At 38.2% G+C, this 22,825-nt stretch overlaps 1 protein-coding gene across 1 annotated transcript; it reads left to right on the top strand.

The window, feature by feature from the left end:
• Positions 1 to 109: 109 nt before the first annotated feature.
• Positions 110 to 22,455, top strand: c37h1orf174 (chromosome 37 C1orf174 homolog). Its single transcript, XM_060852139.1, has 5 exons — positions 110 to 233; positions 4,758 to 4,868; positions 12,406 to 12,981; positions 19,334 to 19,492; positions 21,434 to 22,455. Exons 1-5 carry the CDS (start codon positions 219 to 221, stop codon positions 21,506 to 21,508), a joined length of 936 nt encoding a protein of 311 aa, XP_060708122.1. The 5' UTR covers positions 110 to 218; the 3' UTR covers positions 21,509 to 22,455.
• The last annotated feature ends 370 nt before the right edge of the window (positions 22,456 to 22,825 follow it).

The following is a 22,825-nucleotide window of genomic DNA, read 5'->3' as shown; positions in this document are numbered from 1 at the left end:
GGGGTCCTGTTAATACGGGATGATGGACGGATAGGCCAACCAATCGGCACGCGGAATGGGCCAGCATTCGCCAATCACACTGCGGTCTGGGTGTGTGCGGGTGGGGTTAAGTCGCGCAGACTGAGTTATGCTGAAAGTTGCAAATGTTTGTTACAATCCTGTTTGTGGCAAGTGAGTGAGTGAACGGGCTGGGACGATCGCGAAGATTTTCAAAGGAGATGAAGACTAAGCAGGTAGGAATTTATTGGTGTTCCCTTGCAGGTGTTATTTCCCCCCTCCCTCTCGCTACCGAATGTTATTAAAGGGATCTGGAGCCGATGGCTGAGCGGGCTGAAGTGTTTGCCTTCACAAAGTTGAGATTCCCAAAAAACTGCCTGCAAGTGTTGTAAAATTTTTAAGTTGCTGTTTTAAAAGATCAATGCTTAATTGCCGCCGCTTGTGCTGCAAGAACCTCTTACAATCCGACCGGCGCACGGTCCAAATATGTCGGCAAATTACAAAAGAGGAGTCTGGAAGTCAGTTGAATGCAGGCTGTATCCTTCCCCACCAGTTGGCCCTGCATAAAGAGGCAGGTTGGCATGGGCGCAGTGAGAATAGCAATCTGGCGTTTGGATGGCACAGGCTTCGCTGGGAGAACAGCTTTGTTGAGAGTACTGCTGGAACACTTTAGTTGAGGTTATATTATTGTGATGATTATTATAATCTGCATCCTGCTGTTGTCACAATCAAAAGGTGCCAGGAAATCGTGTCGTTTTCGATCGGTGCTGTAACCACGTTGAGTTTTTTTTATTCAAAGGTACATACACTTTTTTTGTTGAGGCGAGTGACAGCTCATGTGCCCCAATTAAAACAATAGAAGACCGTTTCCTGTGTCTGTGGAAGTTGTCTGGATTTCAAATTGTAAAGTAAAACAACAACGTACAGCGCTGCTATATGTGGAAAAATAAAGTAGTAAACAGCTACCACACGCTGCAGGTCCTCAAGAGTGTTGAGGCCCAGTCATTTTGTTTCCATTTATATTTGGCACCAAGAAAGTGGTTTGTAAACATTCAGCAAGCCTGTGCCAGAAGGTTGGCCCATATGGGTTGGCTCAGGGATAGCTGTGTGTGTGTGTGTGTGTCGATTATGTCGTTATAAAGGTGCTTTGTGGAAACAGTGGAATCCCATCAGACTTTCATCAGTGAGTGGGCGAGTGAGACTCAAGGAGATGAAGTCATTTATTGTGCTCTCGGCGATTGTCCAGACATTTTGTTGATTTGAAGCAGTTTCGTTCATTTTCACCACCCTTTCTCCAGTTTTTTCGCCCACTCTTTCTCAAGGATGTTAATGCATGCTCGGATACAGTTCCTTCAGCACGAGCAGTTGAGTCCTTTCACTAAAAGCCATTGTAACAAGTGCAAATTCAGGCAGTTAATGGGCAGAAATTGCAACCACAGCTGCGGGTGATGGGCTTCATTTGAAATGAACCGACAATATGGAAAGGAAATTTGCTTGGGCTGTGCAACAACAACTTTGTATTTGCAGTCAGCTGACCAAACTCCAACCAATCATCACCGCCACTGAAGTGACAAGTTCAATTTAAGTTTTGTTATCAAGCTATTCATTCGGGAACAACACCTAAACCAACCCATATCCTGATAACGACAGGAGTACATGCATGGGGTCACTGAATACTGTTTGAAAATGAAAAAAATGGTACACTACCTGATTTTAATTTCCTCCGGCATAAACCAGTTGAAATAAGGTGTTCTGCTTGTTGCCTTGGTTGAACCTGGCCTCTAGGAGGAATTGAATGCTCTGCCCTATGGCAAACTTGATGACATGGCACCAAATTATTTAATGGTGGGATTCAGCCAACTTCCCTCCTTCACCCTGATTAAGTTAAAAATCACACCTAACCAAGTTAAAGTCCAACAGGTTTATTTGGAAATACTAGCTTTTGGAGCACTACTCACCTGACAAAGGAGCAGTGATTCTAAAGCTAGTACTTCTGAATTAAACTGTTGGACTATAACCTGGTACTGTGTGATTTTTAACTTTGTCCACCCCAGTCCAACACAGGCACCTCCTCATCATGGTACCCTGATGATTAAGCCAGTCTTCTCCCCTTCACTGGTTAACTAAAGTGAACAACTAATGCCTCTTAAGGGCATTAATTCTACTACCACTGGTGATCATCCAACAGAGGGAAAGGGGTGTTTGCCACGCATGGAACATTATACTCGAATCATGGATGAGTCCTTCCTTCAAAGACACAGCACTTCAGTCCTACCATCTTGCCCTCGCTGTTAATTCCCACCCTGTGGAAGGCCATTGCTGTCCAATGGTACACCTCAGTGACAGTTAATTCAGTGGACCTTCTTTAAAAGGAGCAACACTGGAATGTGTGCAACCTTTGTCAACCCCATTAAATACTGCCGTCTGATTTAGGACCATAGCAGGTGGCTCATCGGCAAATTGTGCCAGAGAATGATTGATATAAAGTATTTCTGCCATCTAACCCAACTATATTATAGTTAGTTCCCTGAAAGAATTAAATATTTTTGTTGTGTATGCTATTGAATGTTCCTAGTTTGAGAGCTTTTTAGCCTTTAAGATCTGTAAGGATGCTAGTGTGCATTGATATCCCTTGCTGCTGTAGTCGATGCCAATTCGGTAGTACCCTATGGACAGTGGGAACCTGAATCAATATGAAGTGGAAAGCACAATTTAAAATCTAAAATTTTATTGGATTCTAACCTTACATTCAATATGTGCTAGATTGTGAGAGATAGACGAGAAGTTAAAATATTCTCAGGAGACTAACTGTAGAAAGTTTCTTGTGACATGAACATTCCTGTTCAATTCCCCCTGCTGGGAATTAACTGATCCAAACCAAAGTGATTAATGAGGACAGAGACAACATAAAATATGATTCTTCATCAGAACTTCAGTTAATTCCATAAGCTTTCAACACTTTGTTACTTTTAGCTATCAGTAAGTGTAGATCTTCTGCTGTGCCCGCCACTAGGCCAGATCATCCTTTTTTAAAATTCTTTCATAGGGCATGGGTGTTGCTGGCAAGGCCAATATTTATTGCTTAATTGCCCTTGAATTGAGTGGTTCGCTAGGTTATTGAGGGGGTAGTTAAAGTCAACTCTAGCTCTCGGTCTGGAGTCACATGTAGGTCACATGCCAAGTCAGGACGGCAGTGTTCCTTTCTAAAAGGGGACTAATGACCTGGGGGATTCTTACAACAGTTAATGATATTTGTCATGATCATCATTACTAGCTATTTCAGATTTACTAATTGAATTTAAATTCCATCAAATTGCCATGGTGGGATTTGAACCTATATCTCCAGAGCCTGAGCCTCTGAATTACTAGTCCAGTGGCAAAACCGCTACACCAATATCTATAAATTTCATTGTTTTTCACCAATTGACAAACTACTTTGATACCTTTTTGTACTTCATATCGTGCTTCCTTCATATTGGTTTCTGCATTGGTAATAGTTGACAGCCTTGTCTCAACTATGTCTGATTACTCCAGATCAGTTTCATGAAATATTGTTCTGATAGTATCAGTGTTTCCCATTTACAGACCATTCTTTTATCTCCTAAATCAACTCTGATGGCCTCCAGCACTTTGCAACAGTTCTTGCCAATTTGTCTGGTTGAAAACACAAAACAAGTATACACTTCTTGCAAGTACAATATTCTTCTAGTACAAGTACTGTTCAAGTACAATGTGCTTCTTTATCTTAGCACTTATATCACTTCCAAAGTTAGAATACTAGTTAGAAATATACATTACCTTTTTGTAACTTTTTAAATCTATTGTCACTTAGAAATCTTTAGTTTGGTCTTAATCTTTACTTTGGCTTTGTTAAAGTATTGAACAAAATGCAAAATATCACAGGTTAATTTGCATTCCTGTCTGGAGCACACCATTTGTAAAAAGCTTGAGGGGCAATGAAGACAGTAAAAGTTACCGTGAAAGATGTTGACATAAAGTACAACATCTGTTGTAAAAATGTTGTGAAACTGAACATTGAATGTTATAGATTAATATGGTCACTGTCATATGGAATGATGACTTATCCTTGAAGGGACATAGGATATACTCTTATGTCTTAAGTTTTAATTAAAACATGATCACAAATTGGAATAAAACAAATTGAAATTTTTTACCAAATGAGAGGAATAAATGAGAGTTTGAAAAATATTCATAAATAACTTAAAAAAAATGTTCATTGCATATGGACATTACTGGCTAGGTCATCATTTATTGCTCATTCCAAATTGCCCAGAGAGTGGTTAAGAGTGAACACATTACTATAGATCTGGAATTACATGTAGGACAAATCAGGCAAGAATGGCAGATTTCCTTCCCAAAAGGGCATTAATGAAACATATGAGTTTTTACGATATAGTCAACATCACTGAGACTAACTTTCAATGTTAATTCCACCAGCTACCTGTCTCTCAAGCATTAGCCAAAAATTAGACTATTATAAAGATTTAATAACTTGGAAATACTATAAATATTATAATGCTCCAACCAAAAATGTTGTAAAAGGTATATTTAATCACTTCATGTTGCAAAAGTTAAAATCCACAAATAATCCATGATGATCAATTTGGGGAAAAATGAGGGTGCTTTTCAAATCTTATATTGTCACAGATTAACTTTGAGGGTGTTTTATATATATATATTGCATCCACATATGATAACATATCGGTTCAGTTATAAATTTGCAAAATATCTTGTTTAAGGTTGGAATCCGTCGATCAGCTCGTATTAGGAACAGGGAGCTCTGTTCCATAGCTTCAAATACCTCCAATCAGGATGTTAAAGATGACAGCTCAGTGCAGAAAACAACCAAGGTAAGATAAATGACTTCTTCATATACTAACAGTGTTATATCTAACAATAACAGTTTGACTATCTATGGAGTATATTTAATGTAATGCAAATATTCCAAATGATTTGGAGGTGCCGGTGTTGGACTGGGATGTACAAAGTTAAAAATCACACAACACCAGGTTATAGTCCAACAGGTTTATTTGGAAACACTAGCTTTCGGAGCATCGCTCGTTCATCACGTGGTTGTGGAGTAAGAGATCATAAGACACAGAATTTGCAGCAAAAGTTTACAGTGTGATGTAACTGACATTATATATTGAAAAAGACCTGGATTGTTTGTTAAGTCTCTCCTCTTTTCGAATAAACGTGTTGGTTTCAGTTCTTTCATATGTAAAAGTTATGCGATCAACTTATTTATTTGGAAATTCCTGTTTAAAAAACAAACATCAAGGAACTGAAATCATTAATTTATTTATTTATTCTTTTTATTCCCTCCTCAGTCCAAGCAGCTGCTGTTACAAAGAGGGAAAATGTCAAACCTCCCTTATTTTTCTCAAGCTTCTGTAATTAGTTTTTGAAAGTAAGCACCGTTTCACAATAACTAAGGGCTACCTCTCCTGTTTTCCTTTGTCCACCTTCCACGATGCTGCAGAAAAAAAATTAACCTTTTCGTGGATTAGAAGGAAAATTAAATTTATGCCCCTTTGCTTTTATGCCATTGTGCATTAATGCATCAACGAATTATTGCAGTATGCCATCTTCGTTTCATACAGATTTCGCAAATGAAATGGCATGCTTCAGGGAAAACAAATACTATCATGGCTGGAAATCAGTCTCCAGCAACGTCACCAAAGTAATCTTGGACCAGTGGCTTCCAATCACTCACTGCAGGATTCTACAACCATGACATACAGCACTTTACATTCGGAAAGAGTTCAGTCTGGTCTGTTACCTCTACATACTATTGATATGCAATCAAATTAGTCAAATTTAAATATTAGAATACCTATCAATATATCAATATATATTTGTATCTCTGGGTCAGAAGATTGTGAGTTCAAGTCCTACTCTAGGATGTGACTGCAAAAATTAAGGCTTACATTCCAGTGCAATGCTGGGGGAGTGCAGTATTGTCGAAGATGCCATCATGGGATGAGACATTAAACTCTGAAATGGATGTAAAAGATCCCATGGCACTATTTTCCAAGAACAGCAGTTGTCCCGAGCTTCCTTGCTGATTTTTATAGCTCATTCTAAAGCTCCAGAGGAGACAAATCTTCTGGGTGTTAATATAATGCTGTTTGTAGGAGCATACTGTGTACAAATTTGCTGTTATTTTTCCTTTGCTACAAAAGTGACTGCACTTCAGAAGTACTGATTGTCTGGAAAAGTGTTATGGGACACCTGGTAACCTTAAAAGGTGCCACATGAATGCAAGTCTGACTTTCTTTCTTTCTAACAGGTTAGTTCACTATTGAAACAAGTTTGTTTACGTTTGGTCCAGGTTATTGTTTGTTTTAATGCACACTACAAGAGCTGGCCACCAAATTTTATTTACATCTCCCTAATGAATATGTATATTTCTGTTTAACTTAGTGATGTTCCTGTTATCTTATACATCTGACTGTTGGAAGAGAGCATCATGTGTTTATATTAAAGTTTGTGTTACAGATTGTGAAACAGAATGTCATATCTGCTCACAATTTCAGAAGATGTATCATATTCTTCCTTAATACTCTTTCTTCTTCTCCTGAAAGTGGTGACTTACAGTGAGAAATGACCAATCGGTTCAAGCACCTCACCTAAAATTCTTCGTATGTATCCCTGCCAGTAATATTTAGCTGAAAATGAATCCTGATGGATGCATCATTGTATTTGATCCTGATTTCATAAATAATTCAAAAGACTTCAAAATGGATTAAATGCCACCAACTACTTAACATAAAAGAGACTGAAAGGTAGTCAATTTAAGTCAAAACTAAGAAAATATTAGTTGACTTTTTGCAAAAAAAGGAGCATGAAAATTAACCTGTCTGTATCTCTCTGCAGTCTCCTTGTGTCATCCTCACCACTTACCTTCCCACATATTTTTGTGTCATCCACAAACATGGCTGTGGTAAATTCCCTTTCATCATCCAAGTCATTAGTGTATATTGCAAATAATATTATGGTTTGCACTGACCCCGCGACACTCCAGAAGTTGCAAGTTGCCATCCTGAAAATGCCCCCCCGTCCAGCATCATGGGCTTTTAACTTGTTAAATAGTTTAATGTGTGGTACTGTATCAAACACTTTCTGAAAATCCAAATATGTTACATTCTTTGCTTTCCCTTTATCTGCCCTGCTTCTTACCTGCTAAAAGAATTCTAGTAAATTTATCAGACATGATTTCCGCTTCATGAAACCATGCTGACTCTGTTTGATAAATGTATGTATTTCTAAACACTCTGATATTACATTCTCTACAATAAACTCTAACATTTTCTCAATAACAATGTTAAATTAACTGGTCTAGTTTCCTGCTTTTTTTTTGTCCCTTCTCTTTTTAAACAAAGATGTTAAATAGGCACTTTTACAATCCTTTGGGATTCTTTTAGAGTACAAGGATTTCTGGAAGATTATTGACAATGCATCCACATCTCTGTAGCTGCTTTCTTTAATATCCTAGGAGACATTCCATCAGGAATGTCTGGAAAATTATCAGTCTTTAGCCTCTCTTAATTTTTCGAACACTTTTTCAGAAGAAAAGGTAAGGCATCTATTTAAGATTTTTTACTACTATTCCCAGTGCTGGGGAAAAAAAAACAGTGGTCCCAATGAGCTATTTGACAGAGGTCCTCTACAACTTACTACTTAATTTATAATCAGAACTGTTTTGCATCTATATAGCATGTCTTCTGATGTAAAACCATGAGTAAAAGTTTTGGTGTGTTTTCTGCATTCATCTCTTGAAGTTGCTGACTCTTCTAGGTTTTGTAGCCTCAATGATTGCCAGTAACCACTTTGTGCATAAGCCAAAACGGCAAGTCTCAACGTCCCATCAGATCAAAGAACACATTACAATTAAACATCATTCTGTTTTTTCTAAACCAGCATTCGTGGCACCATGTAGCATCTTGGTTTTGTTTTCCATTCCCAGAACTGTCAAGGCTAAGAATAGCATCTTCATATGAAATGAGTTAGCTCAGCACATTATAGTCGCAGAGCCTTGAGCCTTGCTGATCTCTCGCTTAGTTGGCATAACCCTGTATCATTAGAAATAAAATCTACTGTAAGTTAATTCATCTACTGCATGAGTTGAGTGGCTTCATCAATACCAGGAAGAAATTTAAATCAGTTTTGTTTAATGGTTTAGCTAGTTCCATTCCACCTTTGAGAAAATTTAGGATTCATAAGCCTTGACTGACGCCAACCTTCCCCTAAATTTCTGGAGGAGGTAAATGAGAGATGTACCTGTGGAAACAAAATGTTCATTCACTCTGTTCAAGGCAAGAGATTGTACAGATTTCTCAGTTTCTAAATTTGGCAACATTTAAACATTGTGATGGTTGTCTTTGAATATCAACTGCTCAAAACCCAAATTTGTCTTCATAAGAGGAACCTTCATCCTTTATGGCATGATTTCAATTTCTCTCAGTTTCTTCTTTTCAGTCACCCACTGTTCAGTACAGTTGTTTTATACATATTGTCTTATGTGTGGCATGTTTAAGAAGTTAAATTCCAGTCTAGTATTCCTTTCATGTCAAAGATTTGTCAACTTGCCGAATTTAGGATTATGAGCCAAATTTTCAATTAGCTCATGTAATGTGAGTGGAACTTCCTACCTAACAGATTCCATTTGCAGTTACTGTCGACAACCAGCAGTTGTGATTGGTAACTGTGAAAATAAATAATGACTGTAACTATACCAACAGAATGTTGTGACGTCAATGCAGCTACGCTGAAGTGAGAACAATTCAGCATTGTATTTGTTACCTTGTGAAGCGAGCAATATGAGTTAGGAACTACATCCAGTGATTTCATTCTGTAATCATGAGGCAAAAAGACACTAAATTATCTTGCAATATACTATTTCCCAAGCAGATACGTTCCAAGCATACACTTGGAGATAATACAAGTGTAGATAACTTAAAAATGTAAAGAATTCTCTTGTGTCAGCAGATCTTACAAAGAAGTACCGTTGTGGGAATGCGAGAAAGACTTCGAATTTGACTAAATTTAAAAGTTGATTATTATAGAGAACCCGGAAGCAGATATAGAAAGAGGTTGTTTATATTAAAAAGACTCTAGTGTGCTTAATTTGGGAGCTGCCAGAACTTGTCCCACTATTTCCAATATAAGGCTACTGGTTTAGTTTTACCCATTATGTATAGATGATGACACATTTGGGACATCATTTATAGTTGTTTTGAAGGCAGTGGAATGTTCAGGTGATGGAATCTCTTACCTTGAAGTTATGACATACACCACCAGCTCATAACTTCGACCACATTTTGTTGGAAGAGAGATGTACAACAGAACTAGCAATTTATATTTTTGCCACAAAAGTATTGCATACAATTGTTGCTTTTCCTTGTGGTAATGTTTAATATAACAATGCTCTGATTTAAAATTATTCTTCAGAAAGGCTTGCAAGAGTTAGAATTTGCCTGAGTCGTTTAATTAATCAAATTTCAATATGATTATCAGAATTTGAATTGCATTAACATAAATCTTTGGCCCTAACAGTGTAAGGAATAAATATACCAGCCACGCTGGCTATATTCAACATCAGTTGTGAGTGTCTGGTACTGGCCAAGGCAGATATTATGTACTAGTGCAGCTGTTGATGGTTGAAGGGGTGAATATTGAAGCAGTTTCACATTGCTATTTGAGATTGCCTAAGTCATCCTGTTCCTGTTGTAATATTAACAGCTTAACAGTTAAGCCATCAAGATGGCCATTATGTCAAGTCTGGGAGGTTTTTTGAGAAGAATCCCTCTTCAATATACTTCCTAGGTGTGGTGTGAAATAGCTTACAAAGAAACAGGACACAAAATATCCCCTCTAAACTCTGAACTTATGGCACAGTCAAAAACAACCAAATATCTACACAGGCCAAATTTGATCTCCTAGGATCTCCATAAAGCCAATTGTATGAATTTGTCGTACAACCAATTATGTTATTGCATTTGAGAAATACATTCTAGCTTGAATCACAAAGGATTACTTATTGCATTTCAAAAATTTCCTAAAAGCTGGGGCAGTGCTTTTGAGCAGATCTGATTTTCATTTATATATCTGCTGTTTTCTCTCTGTACATTGCTATTCTGAACTATAGTGGATGGCGTAATGTGCCACTGGTCCTTGGTGAACATGCTTGCATTCTAGACTTTGTTCTCCAAACATACTATGCAACTACAATCAGCAAAATGTCCATAATGTTCTGTATCCATGACCTAATAATTATGAAATGCAGCACAAGGATGAGGCCAAATAGAATTCTAAAGTACCACTTTCCTCTTAGTGAATGCCATAATAAAACCACATCACCTGTGCAGAGTGTGTCAACTTTTGTCAAGAGGCTACAAAGCTTATGTTACAAAATCCTATCAATCAAATTATTAAAATATACAAATCTGTTGATAGTCTACCTTATATATGAAATATTGACATGAGTAGATCATCTGTGGCACTACTGATAATAGGTGAAAGGCTGGTGGGTTTGTAAGTAAATGGCCATTACGTTAACCAGCTCAAAACAGTTTCCTGCTAGCCTAGACCTGTCTCCATCTTTTAAGCCAGAGGGTTGAATTATGATAAATTAAGCATTCACTCAGTTCAGAAGTGTCCTAGTTTATTATTTTTGAATGATCAAACGAACAGGTAAGCAATGAGCTAATAAACTTAAAGAAGCAGCCCTTAAAGGGGCATCATAATAAAAATCAAATCTTCAAATAAAAGTCACGAAAACTAAAATATCATTCCTAGGGCTGAGGATACAATTCAGTCTCTGAGGGGGCCACTGGTCACAGAGCTCTCATATACTGGTGGACACGCTAAGCCCAGGACACGAGAGGTCCACCCACCTCACCCATCTCCCAGCTCTTCCACATGATGTCAGAGTTCTTCCCACACTCAGGGAAAACTGCAGGATTTGTTTTGCATCTGTAACAATGTGCAGCAAATGCAAAGCACACGTGTCTTCCAGCAGATCACGTATGGTATTACTCAAATCTATAGTACTGTCATGTTTAGCTGTTACAACCTGTTATGTGCCAATGGGATTTCTGGATAGGCAAGTTCAGTTAATTGTGGTGACTTGCAAATTGCTCAGATCAATTGAAGTATTGTAACCACTTGTAAATGTCAGCCTTCAAGTCATGAATGGTTTCTTTGTTTCTTTTGTATAATTGGCATGCATTGGACACTTTTTTTCTTAATAAAGTCATTCTCCCAGTAGTGCTAGGGTATATGAGACAGATGTTTAATGGTATTTTAACATTACAATTTGTTTTGAGACATTTGTCTCTAACAGGACAGGTCAGTATTTTATTTCCTTTGATTTTCATTTGCTGATGCATTTCCCTTCGTTTGTATTCACTCTCATATGATCACTAATTGAAACAGCAACAGACAACACAATCTTTCACACCCTGCCTCTGGAACAGTACTTTGTATTGCACAATCAGACTTCACACCCCAAGCATGTTATGCATTGATAAACCAATAAAGATTACATTCTCCCATTCTGTTGACTTTCAATTTTCACTAAAATGTGACAGTGAATGATATTATTCATATGGTATCTGTTTCAATGGCATAGACCAATCAGGAATGCAACAATAGATGTCCTTCCAAATGTAAGTTATAAGGGAAATAAGATAATATATATATCCTTCTTCAGTAGTCCCTGCGGGACAAAGATGAATTCTTCCACTGGTTTCTGAAATGGCTGATAAGTCAATTGTCCAATCTGCAAAGGTGGGGCTTATTGTGCTTGGAGAGGCAGGTAGATGAGTTGTTCCTTCCAGTGCCTCCAAGAGACCTATGAGTGAGATGAGGATAAACTTCTCAGAGTTGTTAGGTTTTGGATTGCACTGCCTGGAGAGAGGTGGAGGCAGATTCTATGACAGGTTTCAAAAGAGAGTTGAATATATATTTGAAAGTGATGTATTTAGAGGGTTACAGACATAGGGCTGGAGAATGGGATAAGCTGGGTAGGTCTTTCATGAGCTTGTACAGACATGATGGATCGAATGGCCTCCCTCTGTAAAATTCTTTGACTCTATATAATACTGGAGTGAAGTGTTGCGAGTTACAAATATGTCACTGCTTGTGTTTGGTGATGAATTGAAAGTAACACAAAAGGAAGTAAAACTTAATAATAAACATATTGTCCTATGTTTAAATTTTCCCCAATAGCACGCTAAATTCTTAAATATGCCTTAAAACAATGCAGAAGAGTATCTTGTGGCTAATCAAAATCTTCTGTTTACATTATATTCCTATTTGGTATTGGTATTTCAAGCGTTTTAGTAATTAACAATGATTATTGCGTATGTGTTTTTATTGCAGCCATTTGAAACACTGCCCATAGTGGATAAAGTGGATTCCGGCACAAGTGACCATCCCTCAAAAAAACAGAAATGCGAAAGAGTAGAAGTGCAAACACAGGAGAAAACTGGTGCCACTGAGCAAGATCTGGAAGATTCTGCAATCATCCTTCCACACAAGCCATCACATAAATCGACAGAGCAAACTGAGAAGCCACTTATTCACGAGGACTGCACACAGGATACCCCAGTAACACTGGAAAATGAAGTACCGTCCACAACAACCATAGAGTGGAGCAACACAGAGAAACAAAGAGAGCATGCAGCTGTAGCTGAAGAACCGATTACTAATAATGGCTCTTCAACAGAAATAATGACGAAGACAATGGTGGATGTGGTTGATAAGGGCCTGTTGGAAAGCAAGGAAGACATTGAAAAAACAGTGAAAAGTGATAATGATGCCGAAAAGAGAAATATTATGGAAATTGATCAACCACCTGGCACCTCATTCAAAGTGGACAGCAGCATTTTTCTGGATGAGGACAGCAATCAGCCAATGCCTGTTGGCAAGTTCTTTGGAAATGTAGAGATAATGCAAGTAGGTGCTGTAAATAATTGCTGTTACGTATTTGTTCGGTTTCCATGTGTAAGAAGTAGAATGTCGTTCTGTGAGAATAAAATACATTGGGGAATTTTCTCTTCGATTTAAAATGGGATGCCATAGAAAAGTTTTATTAATCAACTGGCCTTCCTTCATTTTGCCTGTAAATAGAACTTTGCTCTGGATTTATACTGCATTCCTTATTTCCTATAGTTGGCAGAAGTGCAAGCTATGACAATCTCAGAGATAGCTTGTAAACAGATAGACAGAGGGTAAGGGTAACAGATTGGTATTTTAAGTGGCAGCAAGTGAAACACAGGGATCAGTGCAAGCAGGTCTGGTGTTTACAATTTATATCGATGATGTAAAAGTTTGTCAAAAATAACAAATTGGAGGAGAGAGCCAAAACTACAGCAAATTATAAGACAACAGGAACAAAATCACCCAATTGGCAGAAACTAACAAATTAATTCAACTTTAAGGCATGATATTTTGGAAAACAAGGAGACTGCATATTATTTCTAAAAATAGTCAAAATGAGGTGGAGAAGCAAAGAGATCAGGGATTACAAAGAACAAACCACCAACAGTTTGACTGCAGGTGAATGAAACCAGGACAAAAGCAAACCAAAAGAGCTTGGGTTTATTTCCAGAGGGACAGAAACTGAACAGTAGAGAATTAATGCCAAACACCTGGTTCACCCACACTTATTGTACAGTCTACACTTTTGGCTGCCACATAATAACATAGATTTGGAGGCAATAGACACAGTCTGAAAAAGATTTACAAGCTTTGCAACGGAACTGAGAGTTTATACTCAGGAAAGGGCAAACAGATGGGCCTCATTTTTCTTGTAAAGATTGAGGGAGGATTTTTATCAAGGCTTTTGAAATTATGAAAGGATTTTATAGATTACACACAGACAACGGTCCTGAAAGGACATCTTGCTCATCAACTCAAGAGGCACCATATCATCTCCTTGTGTTGGTGGCCTCCCAGTAACTGAATTGAACAGCCTTGAGCATTTCTTAAAATCAGGGACATCAGGGGAGAGCTGCCAGCCAAATAGAGGCTGCAGCTGAGTTCGGATGAAGGTGGCTCCTGCCAGTACTGCATCGACCTGGTCAGAAGAGGCAGAAAAGTTCCCATCCACTACTCCCATACCAAATTAAATGCCCTCCCTCCACCAAACATGCCTTGTAGGAGAACATTAGATACCATCCAAAGAGTATGTTTCTTTTTGGAGGGAAGGGCATAACCGACACCATCAATACAAAGTAATCACCAAGAAATCAAGCAAAGAATATAGAAGAAACCTGTTTGCCCCAAAACGATAGGAATGTGGAACCTGTCACTACAGGGAGAATTGAAGCTAATGGTATAGGAGCATTTAAGGGGAAATTTGATGAACATGTGAAGGGAATGAAAGTACAAAGATGAGGAAAGATGGAAGGAGGTTTGAGTGGAGCATGGACTAAATAGCATGGTTCAGTGCAGCAGGATGTGCAATTCTGTGCAAGTTCTCATTGTTGTAAACCATTTCCATATGTGTGTAAATTTTGAGTTTGAAGGTCACCACTATTGATAGAATCATAGAAATGTGTAACACGGAAACAGGCCCTTCAGTCCATCCTCATCCATGCTGACCAGATATCCTAAATTAATCTCATCCTATTTGCCAACACTTGGCCCATATCGCTCTGAACCCTTCCTATTCATATACTCTTTTAAGTGTTGTAATTGTACCAGCCTCCACCACTTCCTCTGTTAGCTCATTCCATACATGCACCACCCTCAGGTCTCTTTTCAATCTTTCCCCCCTCACCCTAAACCTATGCCCTCTAGTTCTGGACTCCCCCACTCCAAGGAAAAGACCTTGTCTATTTACCCTATCCATGACCCTCATGATTTTATAAACCTCTATACGGTCACCCCTCAGTCTCAGATGCTCCGGGGAAAACAGCCAAAGCCTATTCAGCCTCTCCCTGAACTCAAATCTTCCAACCCTGGCAACATCCTTGTAAATATTTTCTGTTTCACAACATCCTTCCAAAGCAGAGAGACCAGAATTGCACACAATATTCCAAAAATGGCTGAATCAATATCCTCTACAGCTGGAACATGGCCTCCCAACTCCTGTACTCAATGACAGGTCAAAAATATAAAGCATATTAAACATCTTCTTCACTATCCTATCTACCAGAAACTTTACTTTTAAGAAACAATGAACCCGAACTCCAAGGTCTCTTTGTTCAGCAACACTCCCCACGTCCTTGCCCTTAAGTGTATAAGTCCTGCCCTGATTTGCCTTTCCAAAATGCAGCACCTCCCATTTAGCTAAATTAAACTCGATCTGCCACTCCTCAGCGCATTGGCCTATCGGAACAAGATCCCGTTGTAATCTGAGGTTATCTTCTTTGTTGTCCACTACACCTCTCTTTTTGGTGTAATCTGCAAACTTACTAACCATACCTCCTATGTTCACATCCAAGTCATGTATATAAATAATGAAAAATAGTTGACCCAGCACCGATCCTTGTGGCATACCACTGATCACAGGCCTCCAGTCTGAAAAGCAATCTTGTACCACCACCCTCTGTTTTATATACTTGAGCCAGTTCTATATCTAAATAGCTTATTCTCCTGTATTCCATGTGATCTAACCTTGCTAAACAGCCTACTGTGAGGAACCTCAAACACCTTACTCAAGTCCATATACATCATGTCCGCCGCTCTACCCTCATCAATCCTCTTCATAACTTCTTCAAAAAAACTCTCTAACAAGTTACTGAGACATGATTTCTCATGCACAAAGCCATGTTTACTATCTCTAATCAGTCCTTGCCTTTCCAAATGCATGTAAATCCTGTCCCTCAGGATTCCCTCCAACAACTTGCCCACCGATGTCAGGCTCACCAGTCTATAGTTCCCTGGCTTTTCCTTACCTTTCTTAAATAGTGGCACCACATTAGGCAACCTCCAGGCCTCACCCAACTATTATCAGCAAGGGTCCTAGCAATCTCTTCCCTAGCTTCTCACGGAGTTCTAGGGTACACCTTATCAAGTCCTTATCCACCTTTATGCATTTTAAGATATTCATATGGACATTTTTCACGCTGTCACCATCTATTTCCCCACATTCTGTATCTTCCATGTCCTTCTCCACAGTAAACACCGATGCAAAGTACTCATTTAGCCAAAGCTATCTCATGTCCCCTTTTTGTCCTCTTGATTTCCATCTCAAGTACTCCTACTGCCTTCATACTCTTCTAAGGATTCACTTGATCTCTGCTATCTATAGCTGACATATGCTTCCTTCTTTTTCTTAACCAAAACCTCAATTCCTCTCGTCATCCAGCATTTACCTACACTTACCAACGTTGCCTTTCACCCTAACAGGAACATACTGTCTTTGGACATTATCTCATTTTTGAAGGCTTCCCACTTTCCAGCCATCTTGTTACCTGCGAACGTTCACTCCCAATCAAATTTTGAAAGTTCTTGCCTAATACCGTCAAAATTGGCCTTTCTCCAATTTAGAACTTCAACTTTTAGATCTGGTCTATCCTTTTCCATCACTATTTTAAAACTAGTAGAATTGTGATTGCTGGCCCCAAAGTGCTCCCCCACTGATACCTCTGTCATCTGCCTTGCTTTATTTCCCAAGAGTAGGTATAACCACTTACTGAATCAGAAAATTTTCTTGGACACACTTAACAAATTCCTCTCCATCTCAACCCTTCATAGTATGGCAGTCCCAGTTTCTGTTTGGAAAATTAAAATCCCCTGCCATTACCACTCTATTATTCTTAGAGATAACTGAAATCTCCTTAGAAATTTGTTTCTCAATTTCCAACTGACTACTGGGGGGTCTATAGTACAATCCCATTAAGGTGATCATCCCTTTCTTATTTCTCAGTTCCTCCCAAATAAATTTCCTGGATATATTCCCAGGAATATCTTCTCCAAATGCAGCTGTAATGTTATCTCTTATCAAAAATTCCACTTCCTCTCCTCTCTTGCCTCCCTTTCTGTCCTTCCTAAAGCACTTGTATCCTGTCCATCCCTGATCAGAGTACCTTTATTTGATGCTTCAATGAAAGACACTTCGACTTTCAGCATAAACTGCAGCAACAAAAGAGGTTGTCCCATGATCAATCCAAAAGACCTGAATTAATTTGTTGATACTTATCTTGCAAAACCAAAGCTGGAAATAGGTTGTTGGCAGATGAGCACTTTCAACTCAAGCCACCATGCAGTTTTAAGATAATTTTAAACTAACAAAACAAGGTTCTTAAGGAACTCCTGACATGAAGTGACAAGATATATTGATGATCTGCAACCATCACACTGTGTGGAGTGGCACAATGGCTCAGTGGTTAGCACTGCTGCCTCACAGCACCATGGACTCAGGTTCAATTCCATTCCAGCCTTGGGCAACTATCTGTGTGGATTTTGCACTCCCAATGTCTGCGTGGGTTTCCTTCGAATGCTCCAGTTTCCTTCAGATGCTCCGTTTTCCTTTCTCAGTCCAAAGATATGAGGGTTAGGTGGATTAGCCATAGCTTCCAGGCATGTGCGGTTGAGGTGTATTATGGGAAATGCAGAGTTACGGGGCATAGGGTAAGGATATCGGTCTGAGTGGGACGCTGTTCAGGGGGTTGGTGTGGACTCGATGGGCCAAATGGCCTGTTTCCACACTGTGGAGATTCCACGATTCTGTATTTAAGTTAGTTGCTGGAACATAAGAAATAGGTTTGGGCAATATTCTCCGGAATTTGTTTTGTCAATGTCATTCCAGAAGCCATGCATCAGTATGCCAATCAACATATGTTGACTTGTCCGGTGGCTGTGCAGCCAAGCAGCTTATAGGGAACATTGAACATGGTCATATCACTTTTAAGAGTTCAGTGAACTTTAATTACACTCCTGGTATTTACTTACTTACATACATGCATAATTCCAGGCACTTGTTTTGTGATTTTGCATACTTCCCCTCAATGTATCACATTGCAAGAGGATAGGGCTCAGGAAGATGGAGACTGAGAGATTTATACTATTAAGTCATAAGCCATGATACGGTGATGTCATCACGAGCATGTCTCTTAAAGGTATATGTACATCGGCAGTGAAAAAACATTAACAACTCCAAGTGTTAGAAGTAAAGCAGTGTCTCATTCTGCCTAATCTACGAATTCTAAATCGTTTATCAATGCACATGCTTACATCCACAATGGAGCAGTAGTCAACAGTGTTATGAAACACTTTTGGTGCGGCTGTTGCTTTCTCTCGATGGAGGAATTTGACATGAAATGGAATTCCTTGCTCATTATGTCAAAGGGAATCTTAAGACAGGTTTGCTTGTGCATGAGTAAGTGATGGTGTATCAGGAAGTTTAGCAACTATGTCACCTTAAATTGTTAAATTATATTTCTCATTTACCATGTGTCTTCTGCAATACATATCTGAATTTGTATACATATTCAGTTAACCAATTTTCACACCTTCAGGCTTTACTTAATGGATAATTTGCTGCATTTTGTCCAGAATGCATAGATGAATTGATTACAGGTGAAGCAAGAAGGTCATTACTAAGGCTAAAATTAGTTTTGATTTGGAGATGCCGGAGTTGGACTGGGGTGTACAAGGTTACAAAATCACACACACCAGGTTATAGTCCAACAGGTTTAATTGGAAGAACTAACTTTCGGAGCACAGCTCTACCACCTGATGAATTAAACCTGTTGGACTATGACTTGTTGTGTGATTTTTTTTAAATTAGTTTGTCGCTGTTTAAAGCAAATTTTAAACAAGTTCCATTTGAAAACAAAGCAATATTTAGAGCCTGGTATTTGTTGATAGTCATACCATTAGATTTTCATTAACCATTAAATCATTTTAAAGTTTAAACATATACATTTTTTAAACATTCTTGAGGGTAAGTGAAGTACATTTGAGAAGCTCTCTTAAAAATTGCACCATTGTCACAAATTCAGATTCAGACTTAAGCATTCATTTTTCAAATGTTTAAATTTGACTACTTATCAAACTCAAACCAGATGTTAGAATTTTGAATCACCCCAAGACAGTGGTTTATGACCCTCAGAATATTGGAGATTTCAATTCCTCTATATTAATGATGAAGACACTGCTGCCGCCGCCTGTCTGCACCTGATAATGTCGGATATATTTCCAGGGATTGAACAAATGCACGATCAGGAACAGCCCATTGCTCACTTGAGCGTTCTGCTACAATACTCATTGATGCCACATGTACCAAAAGGAAAGCTTTGAGGGCAGGTGGGGAGATTTTAACTTTGATAAAAATGTAATATAATGGATGTTTCAGGATCTTCCGCAGTCAGTACCACTCTTGGATTCTGCCACCAGAAGAGAGTACAGGAGGAGGCATTTCATTGCCAAAGATGAAGAAGATGAAGAACTAGAGGACAAGGCAGTTAATGAGACAGCAAGAGAGCCAAGATCCGTGCCTCCTTCAGAAACTGAGGTATGACACTTCTGTGTATTTTTTGCTTCAGAGGGTTTTTTAGTAAGAGAAATGATTTTCATCAGTGTACAGCAACAAAAAATGTGATATCGAATGAAAACAAGTACTGGTAGAGATTTTTGAGAATATGTGTAGCTCAGGTTAAGGTTCTGGATGTAGGTTTGCTTGCTGAGCTGGAAGGCTTATTTTCTGATGTTTCATCACCAAAAGAGGTAACATTTTCAGTGAGCCTCCGGATGAAGCACTGGTGGTGTTACATCGTGGTTTGTACCACCAGTGCTTCATTCGGAGGCTCACTGAAGATGTTCCCTAGTATGGTGACGAAATGTCTGAATACGAACCTTCCAGCTCAGCGAGCACACCTACATCCAGGGTGGGAAAATGTCCATTCAGGTTGGGGAAACTAGATATGAAAACTACTCAGGAGCAGGTTTCTGAGTAAACGGTAAGTAAAGTTTGTAATAATCTATCCAATTTTAATTCAACAAACAAATAAAAAGGATTAGGGAGGGAACTGCATGTTACATGGCAAGGTTCCTGTATGCAGAAGCCCATAGACATTGAGACTGTCTCAGGACTTCCAGGTTTGCAGGATATGTCCATAATTTTGAGTCATTCCAGCTCAGAATCATTGAACTGCAATACAAGCTCAGGCACTCAAATCTAACAAGGAGGGAAGAAATTTTGGATAGTTTTACCCAGAACACAAACATACTCCATAGAATTTCTTCAGCAAAGGCAAAGTTCCATCTCCTGAAAATAAAAGCAAAGCCTGAAAAGAAAACAGAAATGCTGGATAAATTCAGCAGGTCTGGCAGCATCTGTGGAAATACAAAAATAGAGGTAATGTTTTCAGTTCAATGAGATTTTTTCAGAACATGAATTCTGTTTCTCTCTTCAGAGGTGCTGACAGCCTTGCTGAGTTTCTCCAACAGTTTCTGATACACTTGCTGAGTATTGCTAGAGAAAGCAGGAAACACCAGCACATTGCTTTATCCGGAGGTTCACTGAAGATGTTATCTTGTATTGTGACGAAACATCTGGAAATGAACCTTTCAGCTCAGCGAGCAAACCAACATCTGGAAACAAATACTCCATAACACACATCATGGCTGACATCAGTTTAGTGTACAAAGACAATTGATGCTGAAAATCTGAAAAAAAAACAACTGCTGGAAATTCTGAGAAGGTTAGGCAGGATTTGTAGCCAGAGAAACAAATGTTTTTGAAAAATTGATTGACTCGCCAAACAGAAATTCTGCAGAAAATAAAATAGCAGGGACATAGAAGCACTTCTGTTGACATTACATCCATCCATTTCTTAGCAAAATTTTCATTTCCATTAAAAATGGTTTGGAATTTCAACTACTACTACTACTAGCAAATCAGTCTTTTGTTCTATGTTCCAGCATTATTAGGTTATTTTTTGGTGAAGTTGTTGCACAACTACTTATTATTGTTATTATTAATTATCATTAAATGGAGTGAGCCACTATTGACACAATAAGAGATTGCATTCATGTGAGAAATTGGATAAGGGTCCTCTGCTTGAATTAATATTTACATAGAAATGCACATTTTCAAATGTATTGGAGAGATGGTGAACAATGAAGATGAAATCACTTCCCCTACAATGCTTGAATTATAAATCTAGATGGTAAGTTGAAGAATGTAGTGACAACTGTTGTAAAGAAGTTATCATGACCCTGAACCCACTCCTACCAATCTGGGTAGAGACACATTGTTGAAACAAGTGGTCTTCAACAAAAGAGACAAGGAGAAGAAATAAATCTTTGCCTAGGTGTTCCTCAGAATAGCAAAAGTATCTGGGCCCTTGAAGCCCATATTGCTAGAGGTTCATGATTTACCTTAGCTGCTCATCTGTCAAGGAAAGAGAAAATTACACTTCTATAAACTAACAAACATGTTTTGTCTTCAAAGGTGCCTGTGGGAACGGAAACAAAAGTAAATTCTGTGCAGCAAAATACACCGGACATCGTGGAAAAGTGTTTGTGATGGTCTGAGATAGCGCAGATGGAAACTATTAACCAATCAATGGAAACCAAAGATGTCTGATGTCATGCCTAATAATAGCCAAGTCTTATTTTTGTGGCCTGGTTTATTATGGAAACCAGCTTTGGTAATCGCTCAGCTAATCTATGATCACACAACATGAATCTGTGGTATTTATAATCAAACTTTTGGCTTAAAATTATTTCAGCTATGCTCTGTGATTTTATGCTATATCTTACCTTTTATGATATTCTTTTATTTAAGTTTGCACTCAAAGCAAAATAGCCCTGACATTTATATCTAGAGCTTTTACTAGAGCAATAATCCATATCAAGGACTTTTGTGTCACACCAACTATTTAAAGTTAGAAATGGAAGTAAATGTTGGAATAGATTTGGCATTTGTGCAGAGCCTTTGCCAGTGTGAGTATGAATTGGTGGTTTGAGTGTTTTGCTACAGAGAATCACAACTACAAATTTAAAACTTAAGACACAGTCTTACATTGGTTTTATGGATTTTGTACATATTCATTTTCTAGAATAATTATTGATTTACTGTCATATTTTAAATTGTGATGTGGTTTGGAAAATCCGCTCTTATCCAATTCCTTCGAGTGTACTAAAAAGACTTATCCGTCCATTCTTATCGGAGACAGTTTTGCATATTTGAAATAATGTTTTCATGGGAATTAGTTTGAAGTTCTTACATATGATTCTTTTTCTTCAGGTCAGTGATATGATTTATGATACCTTTTGTAAATTCAGGGAAATGTATGGTGCAGAGTGAATGACGTGAATTGCAATTTTTATTTGTTCAACATCAAACAATAATTACGTTGTATTGAATCAAGGTGATAAATTACAGCAAAAGTAGCCAAACGAATCTGTGACCAGCAGTCTTTGCTGTGTTCAATACCTAATATAAAGAACAAATTAAACACTTCAATTTTTTTATGGAGTTATTTTTCTTAATTGATGTAGTAGATATTTGGTAACAAATAATAGAGATGATGGATGGCATATTCCAGAATGTTCATTAATCATGGAAAAGAAACCTACAACTCTCTTTTCAGTAGATATACTTCATTCTAAGAACATATTTTAATTATCCTCTGTGTTTATTTAATTGTTTATGATTATATTCATTTAAGGATTCTTTTTGTAAAATTAAAGTCCTTTATTGAATCCTACTTTTCTGTATCTTACCAGCATTACTAGCCTGTTATCGTGCAGAACATTATTCAACTCATTAACACTTAATTTGATCAAATGGAAGTGCTTTTGCAGGTCATTTTGTTTTGATTACTCTGTGTCAATTTCC

Source organism: Hemiscyllium ocellatum, chromosome 37 (assembly GCF_020745735.1).
Source record: "Hemiscyllium ocellatum isolate sHemOce1 chromosome 37, sHemOce1.pat.X.cur, whole genome shotgun sequence".
In the NCBI taxonomy this organism is placed as follows: Eukaryota; Metazoa; Chordata; class Chondrichthyes; order Orectolobiformes; family Hemiscylliidae; genus Hemiscyllium; species Hemiscyllium ocellatum.
The sequence above is the reverse complement of the archived record's forward strand: the minus strand, read 5'-3'. Positions and strand labels throughout refer to the sequence as shown.